This window comes from Oryx dammah, unplaced genomic scaffold (assembly GCF_014754425.2).
Source record: "Oryx dammah isolate SB20612 unplaced genomic scaffold, SCBI_Odam_1.1 HiC_scaffold_9, whole genome shotgun sequence".
NCBI classification, from domain to species: Eukaryota; Metazoa; Chordata; class Mammalia; order Artiodactyla; family Bovidae; genus Oryx; species Oryx dammah.
In genome coordinates this window covers 46,044,190-46,066,670 of record NW_024070193.1, presented here as the reverse complement: position 1 = coordinate 46,066,670, position 22,481 = coordinate 46,044,190, and the positions used below count along the sequence as shown (strand labels likewise).

At 41.9% G+C, this 22,481-nt stretch overlaps 1 protein-coding gene across 4 annotated transcripts in view; it reads right to left on the bottom strand.

Annotated features, from left to right (window-relative positions):
- The window catches only part of ULK4 (unc-51 like kinase 4), a 492,418-nt gene that overhangs the window by 356,824 nt on the left and 113,113 nt on the right, over positions 1-22,481 (bottom strand). For all 4 annotated transcript variants that reach the window (XM_040246041.1, XM_040246038.1, XM_040246040.1 and 1 more), the window contains one exon: positions 13,094-13,221. In XM_040246041.1, the coding sequence (XP_040101975.1) occupies positions 13,094-13,221 (128 nt within the window). The remainder of the gene's footprint in view (positions 1-13,093; positions 13,222-22,481) is intronic.

The following is a 22,481-nucleotide window of genomic DNA, read 5'->3' as shown; positions in this document are numbered from 1 at the left end:
CATACTTAGCAACCAGCAGAATCCACATACGGGCTACGCAATCTCTGCAGCAAGGGCCACTATTATTAAAAAAAAAAAAAAAAAAAAAGGACAAACAGCAGTTCCTGACATGTCCCCTCTCTAAAAAGATATTAACTCATAGAAAACCAAATCACAGAAATTGATAGCAACATCAAAATAAAAACAACTGAGAGGCACAGGCATGATAAAAATCTATTATATGTCCATTTGTCTATTTGGTCTGTGCAGAATTTCAGAAAAATGACTATGATGGACTTTGACTGTGGATTACCCAAAATAGAAATAGGTTGTAACTCCAACTGCAGCTGTGATTTCAGCTTGGTACCTCTACTGCAGCAAATTAGCACTGCCCTGGGATCTTATAGTTGCTATTGACCTGGCAAAGGCTTTTCTCTACATGTAGATATGGAAGAACCATCAGCACATGTCTGCTTTTTACTCATCACAGCAAACAGCAAATGTTCGGGGCCTTGCCTTTGAGCTCTGCCAACAAGCCTGCTCTTGGTTATCAGTCAGCAAAGATCTGCATTGTCTTGATGTCCCACCAACATCACACTTGTACACTAGCACTTTGATGACGTTAAGACATTAGGCTATTGGACCTGAGGAACTTCAGTTGGCTTAATAAGACATTTAAGAGACAGATAAACTCCATAAAAATCCATTGTCTACTAGGCCCCAGTGAAGTTTCTAGGGCTCAACAATCTAGAACATGTTGAGCTATCCCTCCAAAGCAAAGACAAGTTATTGCATCTTCTACAGATTATGACCAAAAAGTGGGCTTTGTGAACCTAGGCGGCAATATACACAACATTAGACTGTGTCCCTCTGACTCCTTTTCTGAGAGACCCATACACCTACTAGTTTTTAATGGAGCTGGAACGAATGAAGGCTCTGTTGCAATTCCCATCTGCAGTGTAAGCAGTTCTGCCACGTGGGCCATATGACCCAGCTCATCTACTGATACTCTCAGTATTTTGTGGGTTATCTTGTGGGAATATTTACATGATATTTACATGGGGCTCCAGGAAAACACCAATAAATGAACCACAACACAGGTCTTTGGGTTGCTATCGTCTGAAGGTTTGTGTTCACCCCCAAATTTAACTAGAATCCTAACTCCCAATGTTATGATGTTAGGAGGTGATTAGGTCATGGGGGTAGAGCACTCATGAAGGAATCATTGCCTTTATAAACGAGAGCCTGCAGAGGGCCCTAGTCCCGTCCTCCATGTTTAGACACAAGGATAAGCCTGAAACCTACAGGAGGGACTTCATCCAATCCACAACTGCATCCTAATCTCAGACTTCCAGCCTCCAGAACTATGAGAAATATATATGTCATTTATAAGCCACCAAGGAAGCCCCTTTATAAGCCACCAATCTTTGATATTTTGTTAGAGCAGCTAACAGTTTTAGCTGCCAAGTTTTAGAGTTCAGTCATATTCTCATCTGCAGATCACTGTTCTTTTGAGAAACAGCCCCGGATAGAGGATGAACATGACGAGTGACATCAAAACATCACATGATATGAGTAACCCATCACTAACTGTATCATTAACCTGACACACCAAGCCACTACGGCTGGGCACACACAGCAGCGACCCATCATCAAGGGCACTGATACGTATAAGGGCGAAGCTGAGCAGGACTACCAAGCTGAATGAGCAGGTGGTGCAGAGTCCTTTGACACATTCTCTTTAGCACTGTCTCTCCTCTCTCAATCCTGATAAATAATTAGTTATAAGCAGTTGACCCAACAAGAAAATCACTGAGCCTGGTTAGTGAATGGTTCACTACGATACGCTGGCAGCCAATCAAGGTAGACTGCTGCCAGCATGACAAAAGAAATCAAAGGAGTCCCTGAAAAGGAAACCCAACACATTTTGTTTTACTTTATGTTCAAACTGAGACATGGCTAAAGGTACTGATGCCTGCTGATTCATGGGCGCCGGCTATCAGCTTGAATCTTCTATTAATGGCCAGGGACTTTGGAAAAAAAAAAAAGAGTTAAAAACTGGTGACCAGAAGTTCTGGGGAAGGTCTATGTGAGTGGACATCTCAGAATGGGCACAAAGCATGATGACATTTGTGTGCCACGTGGATGCCAACTAAAGGACAACCACTTTAGAGAAGCCTCTCTACACTCAGGTAGAGAAGATGATACAACCTGCAAATGTCAGCCAACACTATTTCTCCAGTCACCCCAGGGCTTGCTCATGGGCCCTCATCCAGAGGGGCCTTGGTGGCAGTACTAGAGGATATATATGCGCTCAGCAAAAAGAATGCTCCTCTTCAATTATGACCAAGATCCTGCCCATCCAGCCAACACAAGAAACCAACACTGTGCCCCCAGTCTAGGCCATAACCTGGGGAGACCAGCCAGTCAGCTAGCAACAGACTGGTGCATGAAAGGGGCAGTAAACGCTCCTTTAAGGACAAAGAAATTATCATCATGATAATCAAAGTAATACTCTATCTGATCAAGAAACTTATTAACAGCAAAAGAACTGTGGGAATATGCTCAGGTCCACTGAAGTCACTATTCAGCAAGTAGCGCATCAGCCAGAGACATCTGGCGTAACTGAGAGGAAGAATGGCCGGCTGCAAGCTCAGTGGTGCTGCCAGCTGGGAAACAACACAACGCAACACCGGGACACGTAACAATGAGGAACAATGTTTTCCATCAGCAAACAAAACATAGGCTTTAGCATTCCCCATCATCAAAACACACGGGTCTGGTGGTAACTGAGAGGCAGAAGTGGGACTGACTACCTCTCACTGTTACACCTAACAGCCCACTCACTGCTTTTTTACCTACAGTTTCCATGACGCTGAGCTCTGCTGGAATGGTTCCGAGCAAGAATGGTTTCCACCAGAGGACAAAATAATTCCATCTGGGGGATGGAGAGGATTACTCTACTGATGAAGAGTGAGTGATCACAATCGCCAAGGAAATATTACATTGCTGCCAAACAGTGTGGACAGGGTCAACAAGGACCTCGGAGAGTCTCTGAAGAACCTGCAGGATTTCCGCATGCACAGTCGCTCAGTTGTGTCCGACTCTTTGAGACTCCACGGACCATAGCCCCCCAAGCTCCTCTGGAAATCCCTTGCCTTGGGATTTCCCAAGGCAAGAATACTGGTGTGGGTTACCATTTCCTTCTCCAGGTGATCTTCCTAACCCAAGGATCAAATTCGCATCTCTGTCTCTTCCTGCATTGGCAAGTGTATTCTCTACCACTAGCACTGCTTGGGAAGCCCAGATACTTCTGTATCTAATAGCTAAAGTTAAGGAAACTCTTAAGCAACCAACAAAACCCTGGGTCAAATCCTTGAAGTACTTGACAAAAGTGCAATTCTGTGATTCAAGTTTATTTATAACAATGGAACTTCTGAATCATCAGGATTCATGATACACATTTGTCATCGTGCTCAGATGCCCTCACAGAGGTAATCTCGCCAACTAGTCAAAAGTTGCCCCTCTAACTGTACTTAGGATATAAGATAGTGGCAGGTGTTTTTTTCCTTAATTCAACATTATAATGGATAGAAAAAGTATTTATCATTTTAATTTGCACTTCTTACTCTTGAGACTATCTTTATGAATCTCTTTACATAGATTAACTCTATTACATACGATGCAAAACTTCACAGAATTTCTTAGCACGAAATTTTACTTCTGATTTGTGGGGCATATAAAAGTTTCTAAACTATATATGGCCAAACTATCATTATTTCCTTTTATGGTTTATTTCATTGCTTTTCTGCTCAGAAAAGCTTTCCTTGCCCATATTTAAACATATTTTCTTCCAGCTGTTTAGAGTTTCTTTCTCATATATAATTCTTTAATCCATCTGGAATTGACTTTTGTATGGTGTAAGGCTGAGAAAATAATTTTTCCCACACAGTTAACCAATTATACAGAGTAAAATTTTTTTAAATCTTCCTTTTAAGATCAAAGCAGATTTTTTCCCCACTGATTACCATATTAATAGCAATGCTACGGGGAAGGGGGGGAAAAAAGTCTAGGAAAACCTGATCCATCAGGAGGCATTGACATTTCAGGCTCATAACAAACTACACAATGAACTTACAAGGCTCTTCATCCCCTAAAAGGGTTATCATTTCTAGAGAAACATAAGACCCTATTTTATCTCCCGTCATTTTCAATATGAGTATGAAGCCATTTGGAGAAATAGGTGGACATTTGGGGGCTATCATATCCTTTTTATCTAATCCTGACAGCTCAATTTCACTGCCTGTCATGCAAGATAGATTTGAGAGCTGACATCATAGAAAATGTACTGAAATTTAATCCATAAAATGCTGACGGTGATGATGGTAAGCAGGAAAAAATATCTACCTAATGTAGCGAAGGTTATCGTGGGCTCTTGATGTGAGGGTTCAGTTCTCAGGCAGACGGGTAGCATCACCGTTAGCTCAAACATCCAGCTGCTAACAGAGTTCCAAGGCACAGGTATGGAAGACAGAACAATTTTCTCTATGAACTCATCACAGAGAATTTTAACATCTCTCTAACCTGAAGCCTGCCTCCCTTTTGCAAACATTTATATTCAACGTTGCATTTCAAATGCACACTGGTGTAATACCTCGGCATCAAAGCAAAAAGGAACACATACCAACCTCCCAGCTGGGAGGTGTAGGCAAGGCCAAACAGGGCGCTAACCTTCCATCCTCTGCCTGGTGGAAGCAGGCAACAGTGACCTGATTCCCCCGTAGGCATAATACCTATAAGACAGCAGGCAGTGGGCCCTCCATTCCCTGCCCAGCCAAGCAAGCCACTCTCCAGTCTCCCTGCAGGAGCAGTGACAGCGTGTCTGAGCAAGAAGCTGATCTTCCATTCCCCGGCCAGGAGAAGCAAACAGCAATCTGATTTCCCGGCAGGTTAGTTATCAATGGGGCCCAGTGAAGAGCGGGACTTTCGTCCCTCCCCTGGCAGTGACAAGACTTAACACCAAGCGAGATGAAGATACATCCTATTACACACGGTAATAGGCAAAATGTCCAGGATATAATCTTAAAAATCACAAATCATAGCAAGAACCAGGAAAATCACAACATGAATCAAAAAACACAGTCAACAGATGCTAACAGGTGAACCAGGTGCTAGAAGGATCTAATAAGAATTTCTAAGCAGGCATCATAAAAATGTTTCAAATGATCTGAAAGACCGATGAAAGAACTGAAAATTTCAGGAGAAAAAAGTTTTTAAAATAACCAATGTAAGCTACAGAACTTTTGAAAACTACAAAAACCAAAACTGAAAAGTCAATGGACCAGCTCAAGAATAGAGCACAGGTAATAGAAAACATGATCAGTAAACTTAAGGACAGATTAACTGAAATTACAATATCTGAAAAACAGATACAAAGAGGCTTATTAAAGAAAGCATCTCAGGGATCTACCAGACAATAACAAAATGCCTTCTATTTGTATCATCAGGATCCAGAAAGGAAGGAGAGAAACAATGGGACTGAAAAAGTCTCTGAAGAAATAATGCCTGAAAAATACCCAAATTTAGCAGAAGACTTAAATGAACAAACTCAAAACAGGAGAAACCCAAAGAAACTCACAGTAAAGATATATAACAATTAAACTTTTTTAAATCCTAAAGACAAAGAAAATGCCTTTAAGACAGCAGAGAAAAATGATCCATGGCTATTGGAGGAACAGCAATTGAAATGAAAGATGTCTCATATGGAACTGCCAGTTTGGTTCCAGGACCCACTGCTGATACCCAAATCCATGGATGCTCTAGTCTGCTCTCAATGTTCACATAGTTTCACGTCTGAGGAGTCAACCAACCACAGATTGTAGTTCTGTCTACATTTATTGGGAAAATACCTGCATGTACGTAAACCCGCAAAGTTCAGTCCTGTGTTGTTCAAGAATCAACTGCACTGCCAAACAATTAGTGTTCTCTATACACTTCACTATCTCTTCTTTGGAGTTACATCGCACACTACCAAATGATTTTTCAAGTTTTAGAGACTGCTTTAGTTAATTTTATTTTTAATTAAACATTCACCTGACACCTAAACCCAAATCATAAAGCAGGTATATGCAAAGTAGAGCTGCCACCCCTACCCCTGCCCCCACTGCCTTTCGCTCCATGTAAAACGCCATTTGGTTCATTCTTAACTTATCCTTCTGTTCTTTTTGAAAATAGTACTAAGTGCATATGTCTTTCCTGTTTTCTCCCTCGTTCTTACACAGAAGTGAGTATATAAGTACCCTTCTGCACCTTGCTTCTCTCAGGATAATATGTCCTGGTGATCAGTCCATGGCCGTGTACAGAGATCCCACCTGTCCATTCTCACAGCTGCAGAGTCCTCCATCATGGGGACCGTGGCTACAAGAATTCTAAAAATGTCTCTCCCACGAATCCTACCCCTTGACTATTCAAAACACTAATCTGAGTACAACAGTGAAGGGACTTTAAAGACAAAAAGGAACAAAATTATTTCATTTGCAGAGACGTGGATGAGCTTAGAGACTGTAAGACAGAATGAAGCAAGTCAGAAAGAGAAAAACAAGGATCATATATTAGCACGCATATGTGAAATCTAGAAAAATAATGGAGGTGAACCTATCTGCAAAGCAGAAAGAGACACAGGTGTAGAGAACAAACATATAAACACTAAGGGGGGAAAGCAGTGGGAACGAATTGGGAGACTGGGGTTGACATATATCCGCCACTACGAGTCAAACAGGTAACTAATGAGAGCCTACTGTATAGCATAGGGAGCTCTACTCGGTGCTCTACGGTGATCTAAATGGGAAGGAAATCCAAAAAGGAGCAGATATATGTATATGTATGGCTGATTCATTCTGCTGTACAGCAGAAACTAACACAATTATTTGTAAAGCAACTATATTCCAATAAAAAATTTTTTTAAATAAAGTCCCAATTCAATCATCCTCAAATTATGTAGGTTATCTGCATGAGCCCAACCTAATCAGCTGAATCCTTTAAAAATGGGGCTTTCTACTTCTGGTGGCAGAAGGGTGAGGCCAAAGACATTTGAGTGGGTGGAGGGGATTCGAGGTATAAAAAGGGCAGCTACCTGCCTCCAGGAAAAAAGCAAATGGCTCTGATGTGAACTGTCAGTGGAGAGGAAGGACGACCCCTAGAAGCCAAAAGCAAGCCCCAGCCATAAACCAGCAACAAAGTGAGGACCTCGGTCTTAATAGCTGCAAGGAAATGAACTCTACCAACAATCAGCGCTCTTGGAGACACCTCAGCCTCAGACAAGGACTGCAGCACCAGCCAATAACTGCACTTCGACCCTGTTAGACATGAGCAGGGGGTCCAGCTACAAAGAGCCTGACCTCCTGACTCACATGAACTGTCAGAGGAATACATGCGTGTTGTCCTAAACCACTGAGTTTGCTGTAATGCTACGGCAGGCAGAAAAAACACAAGGGTGGCCACAATTCTCCAGCCAGTCTGCTGTATATAGTTTACCGTTAACAAATGACGCCTCACGCATGTGTCATCTCACGTCTTTACCAATAACAGATCTTTGGACAACATATCCGAGAATTGAGATGGCTGGGACAAAGGGTAGAAACATGGCATTTCTCTAGACACAGCCAAATTCTTCTTCATAGCAGTCACAGTACTCTGCCATTCCCACCAGCAGCACAGGGCAGTGCCAGCTGCCCCACAGACTCACCCACAGAACGTGTTTCAGATGCTATCAATGTGCTGAGTGAGAAAGAACACTCAGTGCTGTATATAGTTTCTCATGTAAGAAGGAGTATGAGGTGCTCTCCTCTAATAATAAGGAAGATTCGGCATTTACTCACAGGTTGAGGCGTCATCCTCACTCCTTTTTCCATGAACTGTCTCTTTCTAATTAAGTCTCTGTGTCTGCTGAGCATCTCTTGTCTCTTGGCGAGTCTTGACCTCTGAGTTCTATGTTTCCTTATGTATCTGGTGATTCTTGGTTTGTCCATTTATATTTTAAGAGGATGCAATGAAGTGTTGTTAGAAGGTCTGCATGCAGGAGTGGGGCTCACGATGGATGGGCTCCAATACAGGAATATGGGGCAAGGTTTCTTGAGCTACAGTAGGAGACAGGCAAATGGCCAGCCCCTGTGGGGATAGGATCAGCTTCCCCGAGGTTAATCTCCAAACTCTGGTCAAGAGAGCATGGAAATCAGGCTGCCAACAGCCTGCAAGTCAAGGAGGGGTAGAAGGCAGATGTCCTCACCCTTGAGAGTAAGCAGCTATTCTACGATCCTCATTATAGGGTCTCACAAAGCACCTCATCACCCTCTGATATGTCTCAAACCCCACATCTGAAGCCTTACCAGTTCAAACCGCCCAGAAAATATCTCAAGTCTCCTGGTGCAGCAGAAGAGGCGGAGCATGCCGGATGCTCAGGCCTGGGAAGTCCGCATGCAAATTGCCATCAATCCTCCTATGCTGAGTCTCACCTCCCTCTCACCACTGACTTCAAAGGTACCTTTACACCTGCCTTTCCCAACCTGTCCTGAGTTCTGCCAAGTGATGATCAGGTCTCCTCCCAGCTTCTCCCTCTGCAGACATCAATGGATCTCAGTGAACACTCATGTCTCACCCTTCCAGCTTCCAAACCCCAGGACAGGTGATAGCATTCCTCTACCTCAGTCACCTTTCCCTTTGCGGTTTTGTGACTTTTTGATTCCTTTACCCTCAGTTTAACACAGCATCAGGAGAGAGCATGTTTGAGCAGAAGACTACTGAGATTGCTTCCATGAGAAACCCTCCTCCATCTGTTCCTCCCCTCCTCCTGGCATTCCCCATGCTCTGCATGTGAGGTCTCCTGGACCAACACTCCAACTTTCCTATTGTTTCCACATGAATCTCCATGTCTTTGTCATTGGCTCTGCGTGGGTCAATGTGTCCTTTCAAAGCACTAATGCTGTCCCCAGCAGAGGCCATTTGCTTTTGGTTCTTCTGCTGAATTTTAGAAAAGTGCTTCTCCATGGAGTTTTCACTCCTTGTTTGTTAACATTCTGTCGTTTCCATTAGTTCTGCCTCTGTGAGGGCTGCAGGCCCTTGTTCTTCCTCCTTGAAGTACTTCCAGCATCTCCGTCAGCGGACTGTGACCAAGCTCTGCTTGCTCAAGACTTCCTCCCCCGGCTTGGCACCTGATCAGGCCAGGTTGTGGCAAAGATACAGGTGGGGAGGGGACGTGTTCTCTCCCAGTGCTGGAAAATGAGATCACCCCCCTGCAGCTTCAGTCAGGGGCAGACTGGCCCCCAAGGCAGCTCCACTATGGATCCCCTGGGGACAGGACTACTGGCCCAAAAACCACACACCAATAGCACCTGCATTCTGCATGCAACAGAAGACCTGAGGTCTGCTATTCCCCCAGGCCTAGAGGACAGAGTGTTCATGTCTCTGCCCACAGCACAGGAAGAATAGGGCTCACGCTTACCTCTCCCATAAGGCTAAGCCTCACCCTCCAGGCACCCTGCCCCTTCTCTCTCCAGAGAGGGCACAGTAGGGGGTCAGGGTTAGGGTGTGCATTCAGGCCACCATCTGTCCACCACAGCCAAAGTTTCTAAATATTCACTCAGGGACACAGAAATCACAGTCATTTCTAGGAGGACCAAGCCTGTCCCACTCAGGCTCTCACAGTTTTTTCCAGTTAGAGAGTCTCTGAGTTGGGGTGAGGAGTGGAATTTGAGATAGGATAATTAGAGAGGCTCTCAGAAGCAGTAACCACTAGATTGAACAGAAAGCTGAATGAGCTGAGGAAATCAGCCAAGCACGCAGCTGTGGGGAGAGCACGGTGGGCACAGGGAACACCAGAGGGGAGTGTAACAAGCAAGTGTGCACAGGAAGCACCAAGAACTGTGCAGCTGGCTGGCTGGAGGGGGCGCAAGGAGGAGCTGCGAAACACAAGGGCTGAGAGGCGGGCGGGCATGAGATGAAGTCAGACAGAGCAGCCCACGGTCAGAGTCGGGGGTTTATTTCAGCCCAACAGGATGTTATGAGAATGTGAACAGGCAAGAAACAAAAGCTGATTCACACTGTGTAAGAGACACGCTTGCTGCTACACAGAGACCAGACTATGAGTCTAAGAAATGATGGAAGAACACCTGTTGAGGTATTACCTGTCCTGGAGGAAAATGATGGTAGATACAAGGAGAGAGGAGAGGCAGCAAAGACAGTGATGAGGTCTTTACTGACAGGTAAGAGCAACTACTGCTTCCAGCCATGACAGGCTCACAGGATCATGGCACATCCTCTCATCTATAACCACTATCAAATAGACAAAACATATGAGACATCAGTTCTCAACTGGACATAAGACAACAAAGGGTCGATCCCCGAGATATCGGAATCAATGGAAATTTGTTAGGATCCTGCACAAGACCCATACCAAGAAGTGATTCACCTGCGATGTGATGACAGGCTAAAGACAGATATAAGGAAGAATCTAACAGAAAACTACAAATGCCTTCTAAGTGATGAATATGCTCAATGAAAGTCATGTGCCCATGAACTAATACTGACATGTGACAGAACCCATCTGTGTGAAAAGACATTTTCAAAGATAAGAAACATAGTTCCAGAGAAACATCTATTTCTGCTTTATTGACTATGCCAAAGCCTTTTGACTTCTGACTGTGTGGATCACAGTAAACTGTGGAAAATTCCCAAAGAGATGGGAATAACAGACCACCTGACCTGCCTCTTGAGAAACCTGTATGCAGGTCAGGAAGCAACAGTTAGAACTGGACATGGAACAACAGACTGGTTCCAGATAGGAAAAGGAGTACGTCAAGGCTGTATATTGTCACCCTGCTTATTTAACTTCTATGCAAAGTACATCATGAGAAATGTTGGGCTGGAAGAAGCACAAGCTGGAATCAAGATTGCTGGGAGAAATATCAGAAATCTCAGATGTGCAGATGACATTACCCTTATGGCAGAAAGTGAAGAAGAACTAAAGAGCCTCTTGATGCAAGTGAAAGTGGAGAGTGAAAAAGTTGGCTTAAAGCTCAACATTCAGAAAACTAAGATTATGGCATTCGGTCCCATCACTTAATGGCAAATAGATGGGGAAACAGTGAAAACAGTGGCTGACTTTATTTTGGGGGGCTCAAAAATCACTGCAGATGGTGACTGCAGCCATGAAATTAAAAGATGCTTCCTCCTTGGAAGGAAAGTTATGACGAGCCTAGATAGCATAGTCAGAAGCAGAGACGTTACTTTGCCAACAAAAGTCCATCTAATCAAGGCTATGGTTTTTCCAGTGGTCATGTATAGATGTGAGAGTTGGACTGTGAAGAAAGCTGAGCACTGAAGAATTGATGCTTTTGAACTGTAGTGTTGGAGAAAACTATTGAGAGTCCCTTGGACTGCAAGGAGATCCAACCAGTCCATCCTAAAGGAGATCAGTCCTGGGTGTTCACTGGTGGGACTGATGTTGAAGCTAAGACTCCAATACTTTGGCCACCTGATGTGAAGACCTGACTCATTTGAAAAGACCCTGATGCTGGGAAAGATTGAGGGCAGGAGGAGAAGGGGACGACAGAGGATGAGATTGTTGGATGGCATCACCAACTCAATGGACATGAGTTTGGGTGAACTCTGGGAGTTGGTGATGGACAGGGAGGCCTGGCGTGCTGCTGTTCATGGGGTCACAACGAGTCAGACTCAACTGAACACCTGAAGTGAACTGAAATTACTAGGTAGATTTCCATCCTCGTTTTATTCTTTTATTTCATGTTTTCTTTCTGTCTTGGCATTCTAGCTATCCATCTGCAATCAGAGATACAGTGCTGAATGACAGAGATGAAAGAGCAGCGTATTTTTTTAAAATAAATGACCAAAATAAATGAGAAACATGATATTAAAACTGCATTAGGTGTCAGCACCAACAGGAACATTTGCAATCAGATTTGATAATAAGGACTCTCACTTTGACCCCTAACTAAGCAAAATGTTAACTCTTCTCCCCAAAAGAATTCTATCTTTCCAATTATTAGACCTATGTTACAAAAAGTATATACTCAATTATTAGCAGTATATTTTTTCAACTTCAGTGAAATAGTTGATTTATAATATTGTGTTAATTTGTGCTGTACAGCAAAGTAGTGTTTGCTGTACAGCACAAACGTAATTCATAATTTTTCATATTCTTTCCATTGAAGTTTATCACAGGTTACTGAATATAGCTCTCTGTGCTATAGAGTAGGACCTTGTTTATCCATTCTATATATCATAGTTTGCATCGGCCAATTCATCCCAGGGATAGATTGTGAGTAGTGTATTTTTAATTATGTCAACAAAAAAATTGTGAAAATTTGTCTTCTCTCTTGTAATAGAAGTACATACATAATATTCACAATTTTGCTTCTTGATTTGTAAATCCTAAAACATGTACTCTCTGTTTGCAGGATAAAATTTTCCAATCCCTAATCAAGATCCATCTCAGCAATTCTAGAATCTTCCCAGTATTCTACCTTAAGTAAAAAACCAGGTCAAGAAATAGACAGTAAACCATGTGCTCAAGGTTCCTCTGGGATGTAACAAATGGCCAGGCAGTTTCCAAGACATTAATCGAGAAGCATCAGAGGCTGGAGGGAACCTGAGGTACATCAGATGCTTCTCTTTTTGGAGAGAAGAGGTGAGACTCAGTAACCATGAGAGATCCGCCCAGTCGAGGACCAGTCCACATACTCCATATACCCCTCCTCCTCTGCTGCAGTACACTGGTTCCTCTGGCCTTTCAGCGACTCGGTCCAGAACGTCATACTAATGAGAACTATGACCAAACCACCCGTCAACAATGCCTTACAAAGATGCAAACCAGAACCACCTTTAACACCTTTAACACACTGTACTCAGACCTAGGAAATTCCTAATACTTAACCACCAGCCGATGTCAGTGTTTCCAAGCAGAGGTGATAAGTGAAAAACTAAACCCTTGGAAAACTCTAGGAAAATAATTTTCAATAACCAGGTACACAGGGGCCAAGAAACACTACTAATAAAACAGGCACCAAACTGCAGTCATTGGCAAAATCAGAGAAAATCTTACCTTGCTTGGCAGCTGAGCAGCAGCATCTCATGGTTATGAATCAAAATATATAAAAGAACCAGAAAGGCTTTGGCTCTGATGGAAGTGGAGGGGCTGTCCAGTAAACGGATAATTGTAGAGACAAAGTCCTGTGTGAGACATGAAAACATTTTTTGAGACAGCATGAAACAAATAAGCAGAACAGGCAACTCTGAAGGTCAATAGATTATAATAACCAAATAGAAAATAAAATAACATCACCTGTCAGTTTTGAAATTCTTTTTTTAGTGCTATACTCTATATCAAGTTATTAAAATGTATGATCTCATTTAAACCTGAAAAGTAGCTGGAAAGGGTAACAATATTATCTCTGTTTTAAAAAAGGAAATCTCGAAAAGTTAAGCCCTTTGCCCCAAATCGCAAAACTGGATTCAAATCCAGGTCAGACAGACAACAAAGCCTGATTCTTAACCACCCATCACATGACTGGAAGTGAGGCAATAACTATAACTCAAAGTCACGACTGCGTGTCTGCATGAACTTCTGAGCAAACCTGCACACACAAAGATCACACCTCTAGTCTACACAACTGAGGTCCTACAGACAGAAAGTAAAAACAACAGCCAATATGGGACACAGGAGAAAACCTCAATTTCTATATATATGTGGGCATATATACACACGCTCAGTCATATCTGCAACCCCATGGACTGCAGTTCATCAGGCTCCTCTGTCCATGGGATTTCCCAGGCAAGACTACTGGAGTGGGTTGCCATTTCCTACTCTACTATTTCTATAACATTCTTTACTTAAAGGTTTAACACAACACAGAGGAATAAGTGTTGACAAGTGTTAGCATCATATTCTCTTATAGCAAAAAGACTGCATCACTCTGGGAGCCTTGGATATGCAAAAAATGGAATACACATACACACAGGGTTAATGGATATAAATAGGCAGAAATATGGAATTGGATTGTTAGAAAGACGGTAACAGAGAGCAGGACTTTAAGTTCCTGAGAGTCCTGGGCAGAGGCAAGCACCTAGGAGTGACAGTGTGTGTCCAAGGAGATGTAAGCAGCTCAATTTTTTTTTTTTTTTTGCCAAAGTGCTTTTACATTGGGTGCTATACTGGAAGACAGGAAGTGCTTACACAGCCATTTACAGGCTTCTATTTTTAAATGGAGATATATCTATATCTATACATCAGTCTTTTTGCCTTTTCATACTGTTCATGGGGTTCTGAAGGCAAGAATGCTGAAGTAGTTAGCCATCCCCTTCTCCAGTGGACCACATTTCATCAGAACTCTCCACCAAGACCCATCCATCTTGAGTGGCCCTACATAGCATGCCTACAGGGCATGGCAGTCCCTTGAACTACAAGGAGATCAAACCAGTCAATCCTAAAGGAAATAAACTCTGAATAGTCATTAGGAGGACTGATGCTGATGCTCCAATACTTTGGCCACCTGATGCAAAGAGCTGACTCATTGGAAAAGACTCCCATTCTGGGAAAGATTGAAGGCAGGAGGAAAAGGGGGTGACAGAGGACGAGATGATTGGATGGCATCACTGACTCAACGGACACAAGTTTGAGCTTGCTCAAACTCAAGATGGTGAAGAACAGGGAAACCTGGCCTGCTGCCATGGGGCTGCAAATAGTCAGACACAACTGAGGGACTGAACAACAACAAATCCATCAGTCTCACCTAGATCCTGGACCGAATAATCAAACTAATTCATCAACTGGGTTGAAAAACAGAATCAACACCAAGGTGGCCTTGAGTAATGGGCCGGTTTTCACCTTTCCAGTTGACAATAGAAAGCCCATTTCCTCACAGTCAACTCTCAGTTCTAATTTATACACTGAAGTCCATAGATCAAAACAACAAACTGTTTTCCACACTGACACCACTCTCACACATACCCGTGCATAACTGCAGAACCATGAAAATATCCACTAGCCATGTACTGAAAAATGGATTCCAATTACTGGAGACTAGAGAGACATGATACCTGACTGCCAATTCAGTATCTGGAAGTTCTGTTTCACATCAAAGAACATTACAGGGACAACTGGAAAATCTGAAAAGGTCTAAATTAGCTACGTTAAATAAATGTCAGCTTTGTGGGACTTCCCTGGTGGTTCAGTGGATAGGACTGCACACTCCCAATGCAGGGGGTCTTGGTTCGATCCCTGGTCAAGGCTAGCTCCCACATGCCCCAGCTAAGAAGGCCACATGCCACAAGTGAAGATCCCACGTGCTACAAGTAAGACCCGCACAGGCAGGCAGGTGAACAGTTCGACAGACAGACTGACAAATTAATACATAGTTAAGAAAAAAATGAGAGTTTAAGTGTTTAATCTTTCCTCTAGCTGGTAGGAAAGTGAGCTGTCATTTCTCCAAAGCCTTAAAAAAATGTTATTTTCTTCTGACCCAGTTGTTGTACCTCAAGAATTTTAGTGTAACAAAGTGATAATCAAAAGAGCTTTAAGTACAAGAATGCTCATGTAGTGTTCACAAGATAGACAAAAATAGGAAACAAACTTAACATCCCAAAATAGGGAATTTGTTAAATCGTAAGATTCTGGGAAAGATGGAAGGCAAAAGGAGAAGAGGGCAGCAGAAGATGAGATGGTTGGATAGCATCACCAACTCAACGGACATGAAGGTGAACAAACTCCAGGAGACAGTGAAGAATAGTGAAACTTGGTGTGCTGCAGTCCATGCGGTCACAAAGAGTTGGGCGACTGAACAGCAACATTATATCCAGTAATGATGCATGTGAGGAGGGCAGGTGGAGGAGGAAAGAGACATCACAGAAGTAACATTGCATGATTTCCAAAGCCAGGTCTGCAAAGGCCATGCAGCTCCTGTCTGGTTCTACTGAGACACTCTCTCTCCTGGAATCCAGCTGCTATGCTGTGAGGGAGCCCTACTAGCTCTCAGGGCCCTACGCGGAAAGTGACTGAGGATCCCAAGCCACAGCCCAGTTGGGTTCTCAGGGAATGGCAAGCACCAGCTTGCCAGTCATCTGAGTGAGCCTTCTGGAAAGTTTATTCTCAGTCTTTCCCAGCTTTGCCTAAATTACCGATTGGTGAGATAAATAAATTACTGGTCTTGTTTAAGCCACTACATTTTGAGTAGTTACACAGCAAGAGATAAGTGAAATATAGCTTAAGTATACAGTGAAAGAGGAAATTTTTCCAGGTGCAAAGAAAGTTTTGTACAGCAACAGTTATAATTTTAAAACACAGAAATGTCACTAAGAAGTCAGGATGAGGTCTACTCTATGTCTTATTGATGGACTGTTATGCAGCCATTACTAACAATCTTGGAAAACTAAAATAATGCTTATGATTTTGAGTGAAACAAACTAGAAAAACTATGGCAAGTAACAAAGATAAAAAAACTGCATACAAGATTTGTTTGTAACACCATAATTCCCAGTCCCTTACAAGATGCAATATATTATAGACTCTAATTTTGGATATATACCTAAAAGCACATTATGCCCCAAATAAATTCTCATCTTGTCATTTCAGAAAAACTAAATGAACAGTACTGACTCCCTAAAACTAACTGCCCAGGGCACCATAGTTAATCTTAAGCAACGTGCACCAGACTTCTAGAACAGTATTAATCTTACAACAAGATTACAGGCTGCAGGCAAAGACTAGTGCCAAGGATGAATAATCAAACCACCTTCAGAGAGTCAAAATAACCCCGGGTCACTGTAGGTTGCAATCCACTATGTATTCATCTTTGATTTAAATTCATCTCACCATTTGGCTCAACACAACTAAATTTTACACATGGAGAAAAAAAAGCAGAAGCTGTTGAGGTCTATAGCCCAAATCACAGATTGAAGAGCTTCTGTCCAACAGTCAAATGGTTCTTGGCAGTGATTTCAGAACAGACATATCTACATAACATAAAGATGATGTTATGAAATGTTCACCATGTGAGGAATTGGTTGAAAGATATGAAGCTTACATCACAAAGTGGTATCTTGATCAAAATTAAGCAAAAGGATAAAAATTCCTCTAGTACATATCATAAAGACAAAATTATGATATGAATTAAAAAAATAACACTGATGTAGAGAACATCAAAGTTATTTATTTCCTGCAAATCTCCAAAGGTAAAATCGATTTGTTTCAATCAACTGTCATAGGTAAAAATCATTTAGTACAGCCTGGCCACCAAATGACAGTAACCTCAAAAAAAAAAAAAAAGAGAAAGAGAGAGAAATCATGTGTGTGAATAACTACACTGACATAGTTTTCCCATTTAATGTTGATGGAAGTGAAAAATGTACTAAAATTGTTTTTGGATTACACTTTCCTTGAAGTTTAACCAAGTATGTAAATCTAAGTAAAATGTCTCTTATACAACAGATTTATTAATGTAGACAGATGAAAAATGTGAATACAAACTCATGTTATTAATATGTATTAACTAATTACCATATTTTAAATGAGCAACCTTAGTGTCTTTGTGAGAACAAACAAACAAACAAACAAAGAAAACCCTGAGCTGACTGGCTTTCAGATTTTTCAAAGTTTTATAAGCATGAAATTTCATAGTGATCTTCCATAGTACCTCCAAACATCATAAGCACCTTCTGGTTTATTATTAATCACTGTTGGGCTACTTGGTCAAAATATGAAACCTGAAACAGCTTCAGTCAAACTAGATTGCTGAAATAAAAATGGACAGCAGCTCCTGTTAAAATTAACAAATCAGGCACAAATTACAAAGGTATCTGTAGGCAGTAACACCCAGAAGGAAATCATCTTACCGATGAGCATGAACAAATACACCTTGAAACATGGTGTGACTCTTAAAAAGTAATGTTTAAATTGTTAAGTGACCCCAAAACATATGAAGTGCCAAAGTGTGCATCACTGATTGTGCACCTAAGAAGTACATTCAAGGTCACACACCTCACGGGAAAAAAACACATCACTGAGGCAGATGTTTGAATTCACGTAACATGTAAACAAGTTGATGTGAGTGTACTAAGCTCAATTAATTGAAATAGAGGAGAGAAGGGTTCCCAGAGTTTTATATACTTTCAGTTTTCTAACATCAAGAATGAGGCACTGGATTTTTAATGTCTGCTTTTATTTTTTTAAGTCACATGGGTGACTTTGTTTTTTACAAAGCAGTACACCAGTTTACTACAATTTTCATATGCTTTCCCCCTTCTCCCTGTATGCATTTATAGACATGCAAATGTATGTATGTCCACACATGTGTGTATATAGATAGATAAGTACATGAAAGGAGAGGGGTAAGGAGGGAAGAAGGAAGAAAGGAGGGAAAGAAAGGAGTCTGCCATTCTAAACCTGCAATGACATCTAGCATCAAACAATCATCCTGATTCACAAACTTGGTCGTCTTAGCTGATTCAAACATTGGTCAGTTGTCTGAAGCTCATTCTCCGACAGATTCTTCAGGAAGAGCTCATGGGAACTGACCCCTTCCATGCTCATACCTCTACCTGTGGTCCCTATAACAGAACACCCAAGATAGCGAATATAAAATCCATGGTAACAGACTCTCAGAGGAGCAGCTAAGACAGTGCTTAATTTTACTGAAGAGTTTCTCCTAAAGGAATAATTACAGAAGTCCACACAAAAGAGCTGAGCCATAAGAATGCTCTCTCTTGCCAAAATAAAAGTGGGGGGAGGATTCTAAACTGTGCAGCAGTGAACTGCGGGAAAGCACTGGGGCACCTTCACATCATGGACCGCCAGAACCGTTTAGAAACAATACTGAAGAGTTACACTGAGCTACACACACATTCCTAACATCACTAAAGAGGCAAAGTATGAACAAACAATCGATCTAATTTCAATAGATCCATCTAATTTCTGTAAAAAGATTCTAAAATAGCACGTGCATGTGGCAGCAGGGAAAAGGAAATATGTCAACATATTAATATACATACAAACGCACAATAAATATCAATTTGAAAAGTATATACAACAATTTTGACGAGATTATTTTGGGAATATTGAGCACTTTACTCTTCTGTACTCTATATTCCATATATTCTGGATTTTCAATACTAAATCCTAAAATCCATAAGAGTTATAAACATGACTAAGGTCCATCTACTCAAGGCTATGGTTTTTCCAGTAGTCACATATGAATGTGAGAGGTGGACTGTGAAGAAGGCTGAGTGCTGAAGAACTGATGCTTTTGAACTGTGGTGTTGGAGAAGACTCTTGAGAGTCCCGTGGACTGCAAGGAGATCCAACCAGTCCATTCTGAAGGAGATCAGCCCTGGGATTTCTTTGGAAGGAATGATGCTAAAGCTGAAACTCCAGTACTTTGGCCACCTCATGTGAGGAGTTGACTCATTGGAAAAGACTTTGATGCTGGGAGGGATTGGGGGCAGGAGGAGAAGGGGACGACAGAGGATGAGATGGCTGGATGGCATCACTGACTCGATGGACGTGAGTCTGAGTGAACTCCAGGAGTTGGTGATGGACAGGGAGGCCTGGCGTGCTGCGATTCATGGAGTCGCAAAGAGTCGGACACGACTGAGCGACTGAACTGAACTGAATACAAATAAATCTAAGTGACATTAGCTACTTTTAGTTTCTAGATACTATAATTAAGGAGAATTGCAATGCCCTCATCCAGCATCTCTCTCCCTGGTAAAACATCAGGAAACATGTTTACAGCACCCTCAAACTCCTCCAGCCCCAGATCTTTAAGATCAAACATTTGTACACCATAAGAGCTTGGAAGAGACGGAAAAATAAAACCAGAAAATATACCAGGTATTAAAAAAACCAGTTTATATGGCACAAGACTGGTAAACAAGCTCACACATAACTTACAAGGTTTTCTCTTATGCCTGGGCATGCCTTCTGGAAGCTACTCATCCAGAGTCACTCAAGCAGTTCAGATGAACTGTGAAAAGGTTATCAATTCCCTACATCTAGTGATGATTCAAGAATTACATATAAAATACTGTCTACCAAGGATTCTTAAAGTATCCTATGGAGAGTTTCATTTGTCCTTTTTCTTTTTTTGAAAACAGAGTAGAAAAACAGTTGGTCATTTTTTGTTCTGCCCAATTTTTCTAATTACTAGCATATGCGGAATACATGATTTGTAACAGAGAGAGTCCCCTTGTGCCATGGCTGTGAACACTCACTTTCACATCACAGAGTCTAGAACTAACACTCATTTCGATAAAGGAATCTTCTGCATTTAGCACATTGTGGGCAAGCAGATCCTTCTGAAGATGACGACAAAATAAATCAAGCGCTGTGATGCACATGGCTGCTGAATAACGATCGTCTAAGGACAATGATACCCATGTAGCTAAGGCAGGTGATACTGTGAAGTTAAATTCTTTGAACACACCAATGTCCATTCAAGAACATAAACATTAGTCAGAAGGTAATAATAATATGACCTAATGAATCTACTGTAATATGAAAACATGGCTACAATTACATATTTCAAATGGAGAATCAAAGAGATTAATTACGAACCACACATGTGCGTGTTCAGTCATGTCCAACTCTTTGCGACCCCATGGACGGTAGCCTGCCAGGCTCCTCCTCCTTTCCAGGCAAGAATACTGGAGTGGGTAGCCATTTCCTCCTTCAGGGGATCTTCCCGACCCAGGGATCAAACCTGAATCTCCTGCATTGGCAGGCGGATTCTTTACCACCGAGCCACCTGGGAAGCCCGACAAACTGCAAGTAACTATAAATCATAAAGCATGCTGCTAGTCAAGTCATCCTAAATGCTAGGTTTTATTGTCTGATAAATATAGCATGTGTCTTAACGACTGCTGGTTAACTTATAAGTAAACAGTACTCTCATCGTCTACCTTTCTAGAGAATAATTTAGCATTATTTATGCACAGGCTTCGAAGTATGCATAACACCTGTGGTAAGTGATCAGCAGTGGACACAAAGATGCATGGCAGTAGGATGCTCATTGCATCAGCCTGAGTACAAACCACAAAGTCAGAGGCAAACAGCTCAACAGTGGGAGAAGGGTTCAATTACCAAACGCCACAAAATGAAAACTTATTTTTAAAATGTTCTTAGGGTGTATTCAAAGAAAGATGCCTAACTATGATAAATCAACACATTTCAATCATAATTTTATAAATGTGTCCATAAAATACATAGACATATGAACCAAAGACTAAAAGAGATAAACCTACATGGCAACAGTAATTAGCTCTGGGCAGTGAGATTAGAGTCTATTTTGTTTTCTTCTTTAGGTTCTTCTAAATTTTCTGCAGTAAACAGTAATTTCTCTCACTTGAAAGGAATGGCAGGGGCCTCTTTGGGGGCTGAATTTCAACACAAAAATCTACCACAATACATAGGCATCAGTCCCCCAAATAGACAGCTGTGGTTCTTTCTTCCCATATCCAGCTGGAAGTGGTAAGCCTGCTATCTGTTCCTGGGCCTCTTCCTCTTCCACTCATTCTAGCCTATTAACAACCAATGCCTGGAAAAAAACACAATTACCAATAATAAACCCTAAAACACATACCTACATGCAAATATTTGTATTTTTCTTTTTTAAGTAAAAATAAAACTATGGCCACTGTGTCAAAACCCCTAAGGGAAGCCAATATCACAGCCCTACACGAGCTGGCTCTTCCTCCTCCCCTGCCTCTTTCTGCATCCCTTCCCCACTGCTCACTGCTGCTCTTCCTTCTCTTCCAGGGTCTCTCCAGGAATTCTCACATTTCAGGGAAGCTGAACTAAGTAGAGAGTCCTTCCTGCACATGTTCACACAGCACACTCTTTCTTGTCATTGAGGGCTCAGCTGGAACATCACCTCCTCAGAGAAGTTCCATGACTTCCCCCTACCCTCCCCCAGCAAATGGTGTCTGGCTCCACCCCCTGCACACATCCCCCTGCAAGACATCTTATCAACATCATCCTTTTCAATGTTCTTCAGAGCACTAACACTATCCGAAATTATTCTGTTTCTTGGCTTACTGTCTGGCCTGAGCATCAGCTTTAGCATTTATAACCTCCATCAACTTGACAAAATCACTCAAGGCGCTAAGTCTCATTTGAGAATAAGCCAGGGTTACAAGTCATTAAGTGTCTAGTCTGTGATAAATGTTCAATATAATGGTAGATTGTTTTAATTAATGAAAAATAGAACCTTATCTTTTAAATGACAATTCACCGTATTTAAATGGACACAGATACATTTTAAAGACTACAGGACAAGACAGAAAAGATGTACAACAGTTAGAGGCCTCGGCACCTGAAGATGAGTATACCAATGAGTTTGCTGGGGTTTTACTCCGCCTCATACATCCCATACTGGGTGCTGGATAATGCAGCAGTCCAGAAACACCAATAGCGCATGTGCAGGTGTACACACACACACACA